The sequence below is a fragment of the Telmatherina bonti genome, assembly GCF_933228915.1.
Source record: "Telmatherina bonti genome assembly, chromosome: 17".
In the NCBI taxonomy this organism is placed as follows: domain Eukaryota; kingdom Metazoa; phylum Chordata; class Actinopteri; order Atheriniformes; family Telmatherinidae; genus Telmatherina; species Telmatherina bonti.
The window spans coordinates 18,704,378-18,712,048 of NC_136615.1; the positions used below are offsets into that span (position 1 = coordinate 18,704,378).

At 36.4% G+C, this 7,671-nt stretch overlaps 1 protein-coding gene across 1 annotated transcript; it reads left to right on the forward strand.

Annotated features, from left to right (window-relative positions):
- The first annotated feature begins 305 nt into the window (after positions 1 to 305).
- On the forward strand, positions 306 to 7,251 carry mtfp1 (mitochondrial fission process 1). The gene is made up of 4 exons (XM_079256951.1): positions 306 to 438; positions 3,952 to 4,079; positions 4,345 to 4,577; positions 5,743 to 7,251. Exons 1-4 carry the CDS (start codon positions 369 to 371, stop codon positions 5,807 to 5,809), a joined length of 498 nt encoding a protein of 165 aa, XP_079113077.1. The 5' UTR covers positions 306 to 368; the 3' UTR covers positions 5,810 to 7,251.
- Positions 7,252 to 7,671: the final 420 nt, after the last annotated feature.

Genomic DNA, 7,671 nt, shown 5'->3' on the forward strand with positions numbered 1-7,671 from the left:
ACTCAAGTGGAACACAGTTATTGACGTCAAAACTTGTTTTTATTAATTAATTTGATCACACAAACAGAATGACTATTCTTTCTAAATAATTTATAGTTCAAATGTTCCACACTTTTTCTTCACAGCCTTATTTTTAATATATATATTTTTTTCTCTTTATCCCCTTTTCAGGTACTGCAGACAGAAAACTATGTTTGGCTGTGATTGTGCCACAGTTTCTTGTCTCTGCTTGCAGTTTGGGGCGTTGAGCTGCAGCCAGTTGGTTGCTGGTGATGACCACGCCTCCTTCACTGTCCTCGCTGTCTGTCGGCTTTCTCATACGCTGTCCGCGTTTATGAACATCATCGGGGGATGGAATAGAGGGAAGTATGGATCCCAGTGAAGGAAACACGGGCAAAGCGGTTGACATTTATCGTGACACATGGGTCCGTTTTCTAGGTACGTATTTATTTTTGTTTGATATATTTTGCCAGCGTCGTTTTTTCTGTAAAGACCCAAAACAGTTCTGAAGAGGACACCACAATGACACCGGAGCTCTCCGCTAGCTAGCAAGGATGTAGCATGGCTGGCTAACACATTCTTTTAAAAAAATCTATTTATAGTAAACTCGATTGTTGAAGGATATTTTGTTACCAGATGCCGTAATAGGTGTCTTAAAGTGATCAGTAGTACTGCTGCTCCTGACTTATTTCTACCGTGTTATATAACAGTAGTGAACTATTAGGTACACATTTTCGTGGCAGTAGCCTGACTTAAGCAAGCATAGTTGTTAAGCAAGTTCAGTGAGTCATAACCACACACACGCAAAAAAAAAAAAAAAAAAAAAAAAAAAGTGGTGGGGCATGATCGTGATCTCTCTCAAACGATGTTGATTATATTGTTGATTTAGAGTGGTATCATTGAATTTGTCCCTTTTATAGACCGTTACTAAAGTAGATATTTAATGAGTGTACTTCATGAAGAAGGACATGTAGTATCCAGTCTGAAGGGCGTTTGTGGTGCAGCGTTTCCTACTGACACTTCATGCCTCCCGCACATCTATAGCTTAGTAAGCATGCTGTGTAAGTGAGTCCTTTTATCCCATCATAAAATCATAATCTTTTTGCCTCCAGCTTTAATCCTGTTTGTTCAGGATAATCTCCATTTTCACATTCGGGATTCTGTACACAGAAATGTGGAACTGTCCATCTCTTTGTAATTTTATTTTTCAGCCTGTTTATGTTACATTTCAAGTTATATCAGTTTGATTCTATACTTTGTATGGGAATATATAGTTGTAAATATATAAAGAAGTGTGTAATTACAGCAGAACTCAATTTCTCATATGCTTTTATGAAATTGTTGCAAAAACCCATGCCATAAAAACTCTTTGATCCAAAAAGTAACTATTTAACTATATCCAGTATTTCCAAGTTGAAAGATATTTAGATATACACAAAAGACCCATTGCTGTCTTCATGTATTGGAACAGATCACATTAATTCAGACTGTTTTTTTATTCTAGCACAATCTATAATGTATTAATTAGGAGTCCTTCCTTACTCCCTAAATATGTTTTTTCAAATGTGGTAATATGTATGTGTGATTTGTTGTTAAGTGATAAAGGGCTCCAAATTACTTTTATAATTTTAAAAGCAATTGAAATGATACAGCGTGTGATACAGCAATCAGATATGTTGTCTTGCTTGACCATCAGCCATTGTTGAGAAAAAAACCTCAGAATTTTTCATTTATCATCAAAATCCTGCTCCCTTTTTAAGTGTATGGCTTTCTTATCTCTGCTCTCTCTGTTTCAACACCTCTGAAATACCCCCACACATCACACCATCCTATCTTCCAAGGCAAAGTAAAGGCTGGTCTAATGTACCAGAGCATCACTTATTTTCACAGTAGCTAAATGCTTTGCATGTAGAAAATCTTACCTGTGCTCATTTTGTTATCATACACTATTAGACAAATACAGCTCTTATCATTTCCCAAATTCAGGCTACAGACAGTTGAGAAGTGAAAGCTTCTTGTAAGACAGCGTATCTTTAGTAAGTCGGTAGCAACTTGCCATGAAAACATCACTCGACTCTGCACTAAAGCTAAACTATGATGTATATTTTGCAGATGGTGCTGCAGAAAGTGTTGAGAGTACTGATGGAGTACAAAGTTCCCTTTTTTGAATAGCATGCTTTACAGAAGGCTGGGCAATTGATTGAAAATGTACATTTCTTTTAAATATGTAAAAATATTAGTTACATAACCATATGTATTTAAATTTTTAGTCTTTCCTTTCACTTATTATTTGCATTAAAAAAAAGACTCAGGTGGCAATGAAGAGGTAAAAATGAAATGATACAGAAACAATTGCTGATTAATTGTGATTGAATTAACCTGTTGAATTAAGATATTGATTTGCGGTATATCACAAGTCTAAGTTTCATAAACTGCACATGTCTGAGAAAATGCAGAGACATGAATGCTGTCTTTTTCCTGTGCTGCTCCTGGTGGGGCCTAGCTTAGTGTAAGTTTACCAACTTCAATGCAAACTTTAAATCAAAACAGCGTTATTAAGTGCAGATGAAATGATAGCTTTTCTGCAAGGATCCTCGAATTGCTCTGCAGGAGAGTTTAAAATGAGATAACAATCAGTACACTTGACTTTAAAGCTGGGGTAGGTAATCTTGCTCAGGGGCAATTTTTTATGCTCCGGGTGAAATAGTTCCTCGTTCTGATAGTAGTCGTAGTAGTGATGTACGTTTTGTAATCATGAAGAATAAGAAATATAGTTAGACCCCTCAGTTTACTGTAAATCTGTAAAAACTTTGACCGATCAAAATGTACGGTCCAAGTTGTTAATTTCTTATATTTCAAAAGCTTCTTTACAACTGAGAAAAAGCAGGAAGGATTTCACCGACCCGGCTCGGTTTTTTTTGCCTCCTCCCGCTAAACAGCTGAGAAAGAAAAAATCATTGGTGGAAAAAAGCTGCGAACTAGAAAAGCACTCAGAGAGCGCAAACCTCCGCAACAGCCTTCCAAACAGCGATCCGGACCAACACCAAAATTAAATCTGGTCTTCCTTTTCACATTTCCAACAATTCCTGAAAATTTAATTAAAATCTGTCCTTAATTTTTTGAGTCATCTTGAACACAGACAAATAAACACCGGTAAAAACATAACCTCCTTGGTGGAGGTAAGAAAAAGGCCTAAAATCACGCAAGGAGCAAAACCAGAGGGGGAGTAGCCAAGACATGGTGCTACTTTCACATCATCTCCCCAACATTACCTACCCCAGCTTTAAAGGAATGACTGACAACACATCTTTCTCTAAAGTGCAGTCTGAGTTTTTCCAGCAGCAGCACCTACTATAGATCAGTGTTCTGGCAGCAGAATATGAGTCCACCGTGCTCTGGTGGTTTTTTGTCATTGAAGCAAAAATAACGCTTTCTCTGTGACTGCAGTTCATTTTACCGTCATGTTTATATTCTGTGGCCGATGGCAAAGGGAACTTCTTAATAAGAGATCAAGGTCATATTAGTCATTCCAGTCTTAGTGAGTGAATGCTGTATAATTTTCCAAATGTTGCTCTCTGTTTCCACCATAACTGTGTCAAAGGTGAAGCCGGGGTTCATTAGCTGTTAGTGAGTCCTCCTTAGAAAACCAAATGATTGAATGCTTGAAATACACATATTACAGTTTCACAGCAAACCTTGTCATGTTGTGGTCTGCAAATGAAAAATGGCTTTTTAATATTAATGCTCTGACATTCAGAAAAGCCAATAAACCTGAAGTTAATGTTTTAATCATTTGATGGTTCTGATGGTTACTTTTATAAACTATACTATGTGTAGTCCTTGTGGGACAGAACTGCGTAGCCCTGGATCCCAGCCTGACTTACAAATGAGTTATTTTACCATTGCAGGAGACAAAGAAAGTTAAACACCTCTGTTTATGTATTTCCACAGGCTATGCCAATGAAGTTGGAGAGTCTTTTCGTGCTCTGGTGCCGGTGAGCTTGGTATGGGGGAGCTATGCCGTGGCCACTGCCTATGTTACTGCTGATGCAGTGGATAAAGGGAAGAAAGCTGCTGTGGTAAAATGTCCCTTTATGGCTTCACTACATGAGTTCATGATTGAACAGATTTATTTTTAAATACAAGATTATAAGTAAACATAGTTATTTTAGATTGTTAGAATTATAAAAGGTTGCTGCCTTAAATGATCTCTTATAGAAACATGCAATCCTGTGAAGGAACAATAATAAAATCAGCTTAAAAGACATTCAATTTTATTGCATCTGCTGAGTTTAAAAACTAGTCTACAGTCCTAATTATCTTACCCGCCATCTGTTTCTCAAGGCTCACGGAGACAACCCAGGGAGAACAACTCGGGTAGCAGTGGCAGTTGTGGACACCTTTGTGTGGCAGGCTTTGGCCTCTGTGATCATCCCGGGCTTCACCATTAACCGTGTGTGTGCTGCATCACTGTACCTACTGGGCAAAACTACCAAGTGGCCCCTGCCTGTTCGCAAGTGGACCACAACAGCTATAGGTCTTTCCACAATCCCCTTCATAATTACTCCAATAGACAGGTTTGTACTTTTGCCTCATTTGTTTTTAGACACAGATTATGTAAGCTGCTTGTATGTTTTCATTGTTTTTCAAAAAATAAAATGGAGTCAGTTAGTTTGTTGAAATAACGGTGTCAACAACTATTTTTATTTGTTAAAAAAAAAAAAAAAAGAAAAGAAAACATGAAATAGCTGCCGCCTTCTAAGCACAGTTAATTTTTTTTACATATGAAAGAAACATAACAAACATAACTTTCAAATGTTAAACATATGAAAGTAAGAAAAAATAATTTTGGATGCTGGTTTATAAAAAAATGTACTAAAATTGGATTTTAATTGTTTGTTATTATTGTTATGCAAATTAAAGATTACTTATGTACATACTTGGTCTGAATCTGGACGGTCTCCTTTTAGTATTTTTCAAGTACAAAATTTTGCCAAAACAAGCAGAAAAAGGAAACATTAGGAGGCACCAAACCATAGGTTTGCTAACTTTCTAACTTCATGATTACATAAGAAAAAAGTTCTAATGAGAAAAAGAAAGTTTAAAGAAAAATGATCAATAAAATGTAACCTACTGAATAAAAAGCCTACTTTCCTCCTGCAAAGGATTGCCCATCCAGCTTCACCATAAAGAGAAACACAGAGGGTTCAAGTTATTCATTATTTTCAACAATAGAAAGTCCAGATACGCGTTTAAAAAAACCCAAAATCAGATCATTAACAGCATTATTTGTTCAGACACATGAGAACAACATAAAAACAACATCGTGTACCATCATCAGTCACTCCTTGTGACTGATGATTCAAATTATACATCACCTGTAAAAACAATGAAAATCTATCATTTTCAAACTCTTCTTCTCCTTTTTCTGAGACTCTGTACTTTCTTTATGAAAATGTTATAGTTGTATTTGTAAAGGGCTAAAAACCTAAAAAATAAAACATTCTTTTTAAAGTGCTTATATCCTAAGTTTGCTTGACAAAATTCTAAATCTTCACATTATTTGTTAAACCTGTATGTAATATGACAGGATAAGATTGATGCTACAATATGATGATCGGTGATACTTTTATTTTTGTGAGGAGATCCTTTCATCTGAAGCAAATGTTTCTCATGTTTTAGGAAATGAATTCAAAGATAATGCCACATGTATATCAAATTCTTCCACTCTGTACACTGTAGGTCAGTGGATTTCCTGCTTGACTCGAGCCTTCGGAAGATCTACAATGAGGAAGAGAAGCACAAATAAGGCTGGATCATATAGGATGGACTGTGCCTACCTGGGATCTGTGAATATAGAGCTAATGTAAAGGAGGCTTTCATGGATCAAGATTTCATACTCAGTTAATGATATCTATAATACATTGTTTTTTATGCAGAATTAAAATATTTAGTTACACATTTAAGTTGTTGAAAGTGAAATCGTGCTGCATGAAATATCCCCCTGATGATGCTGAATTTTAACCTCTCAGGGCAATCTGGCAAATACTTGTGAAGGTCAGTTATGTCAAGTAAAACAACTAAAATAGGAATGTAATAGTATAAAAATATAAGACTACTTATCTTTACACAGAGAAGCCCTTCTCCTGCAGGGTTTTAGTATCTTGACATGTTCCTGTGATCTTACAGGCAGAGGAAGCCTCCAAGATTGCCCTTTAGAGCCTTAGTTGTGAGAAATTACTCTGACTTCCAGAGTATCACTTCATATTTAAATATCAAAGTGGTTATACTGTTTATAACCACATTAGATTTTTTTTTTATCAGACTTAATCTGTGCTACTGTAATAAAAGGCCAAAAACGAGTTTGCCATTGTCTCAATCAAAGTTATTAACTTGACTTTGATTGTTTTTATGTCTTTTTTAATATAAAGTTTCCTGTTTCTTGAAATGGGAAAAATGCAGTTAAGCAGTTTCATCTTGTGTACTTTTCCATTGTTTCAGTTTGAGTTATCATGTAAACCAGTAGGTCCTTTTGCACCATATAGTTACAGTTTATAAATTCTACTTACTGTAAAGGCATTGATATGTCCAACACTGTAATGCATTGTAGTTATCTTGGGTATTTAAAATGGGCTCTCCAGTAAAAATAGTAAGCCTATACTCGTGGCTTTTGATTAATGAGATTATATGTTACATAGTTTGCGCAGTAGGTGGAGTAATTAGAGTTAGGAAAAGTTAACGGAGCAATCAGACTTTGACTATTAAAAAAAACCCCCATGTCTTGTGGGTCAGTTCACTATGTGCATGCGTTAAACATACTGTTGCACTTCTCGCATACTTTTGAAGGTCAGTGAGTTATCTATGCAGAAATTCGAATTAATTAAAAAATTTACAAAGACTGTAGACCTCTTTTGTCTGTGGAGTCAAGGAAGATAGTGTATTTCATGCTGAGCTATGCAAAGAAAAAATCTTGTATGTGTAGGAAACCTTGAAAGAATTTTTTTTTTCTTTTAATAAAAAGATAATGTGTGGTTGCATGACTTAAATTTATGAAAAATTTAAGAAAGGAAAATCTGATAAGCTGTCATTGTAAGCCAGAAGGGAACATTGTAAGTTGTTCTTTTGCCAGTATACACCAGGGGACAAATTTAGCCTTCACTGTTTAATGTGCCACAATGTGAAATCTTGGGGTGCATCATTAAGTTTTATTGCTGATGTCGACAAGAGGTGCAACATTGTCAAGAAACACCTTAACTGTGCTTGTTTTGGGGGGGGGGGGGGGGGGGACAGAAATTCATGCTGTGTGCAGTGTATGATGTTTTCAGTTACATTTGGTTCTGTCAGTCCTTAGGACGTTTGATTAGTCATAGCAAGAAAAGCAAAAGCTCCAAAGCACAGGCAGCCATTATTATTGTAACCAATGACGGCAGTCCTTTGTTGTTTTGATGTGCAAATGTCTGCCTTGACAGAAAGTTTAATGTTACTTTTTTCCTGCAAATCATTCATTCATTCATTCATTTTCCGAACCGCTTATTCCAATTCAGGGTCGCGGGGAAGCTGGAGCCTATCCCAGCCGGCTTTGGGCGACAGGCAGGGTACACCCTGGACAGCTCGCCAGTCCATCGCAGGGCCACACACAGATAGACAAACAACCACACTCATGCTCACACT

Bases quoted from the DNA above. Each gene is read 5' to 3' on its own strand.
- mtfp1 (XM_079256951.1), top strand. From the start codon at position 369: ATGGATCCCAGTGAAGGAAACACGGGCAAAGCGGTTGACATTTATCGT. The intron at 4,080-4,344 runs GTAAAATGTCCC...CTGTTTCTCAAG, and splicing joins AAGGGAAGAAAGCTGCTGTG to GCTCACGGAGACAACCCAGG. The intron at 4,578-5,742 runs GTTTGTACTTTT...TGTACACTGTAG, and splicing joins ATAATTACTCCAATAGACAG to GTCAGTGGATTTCCTGCTTG.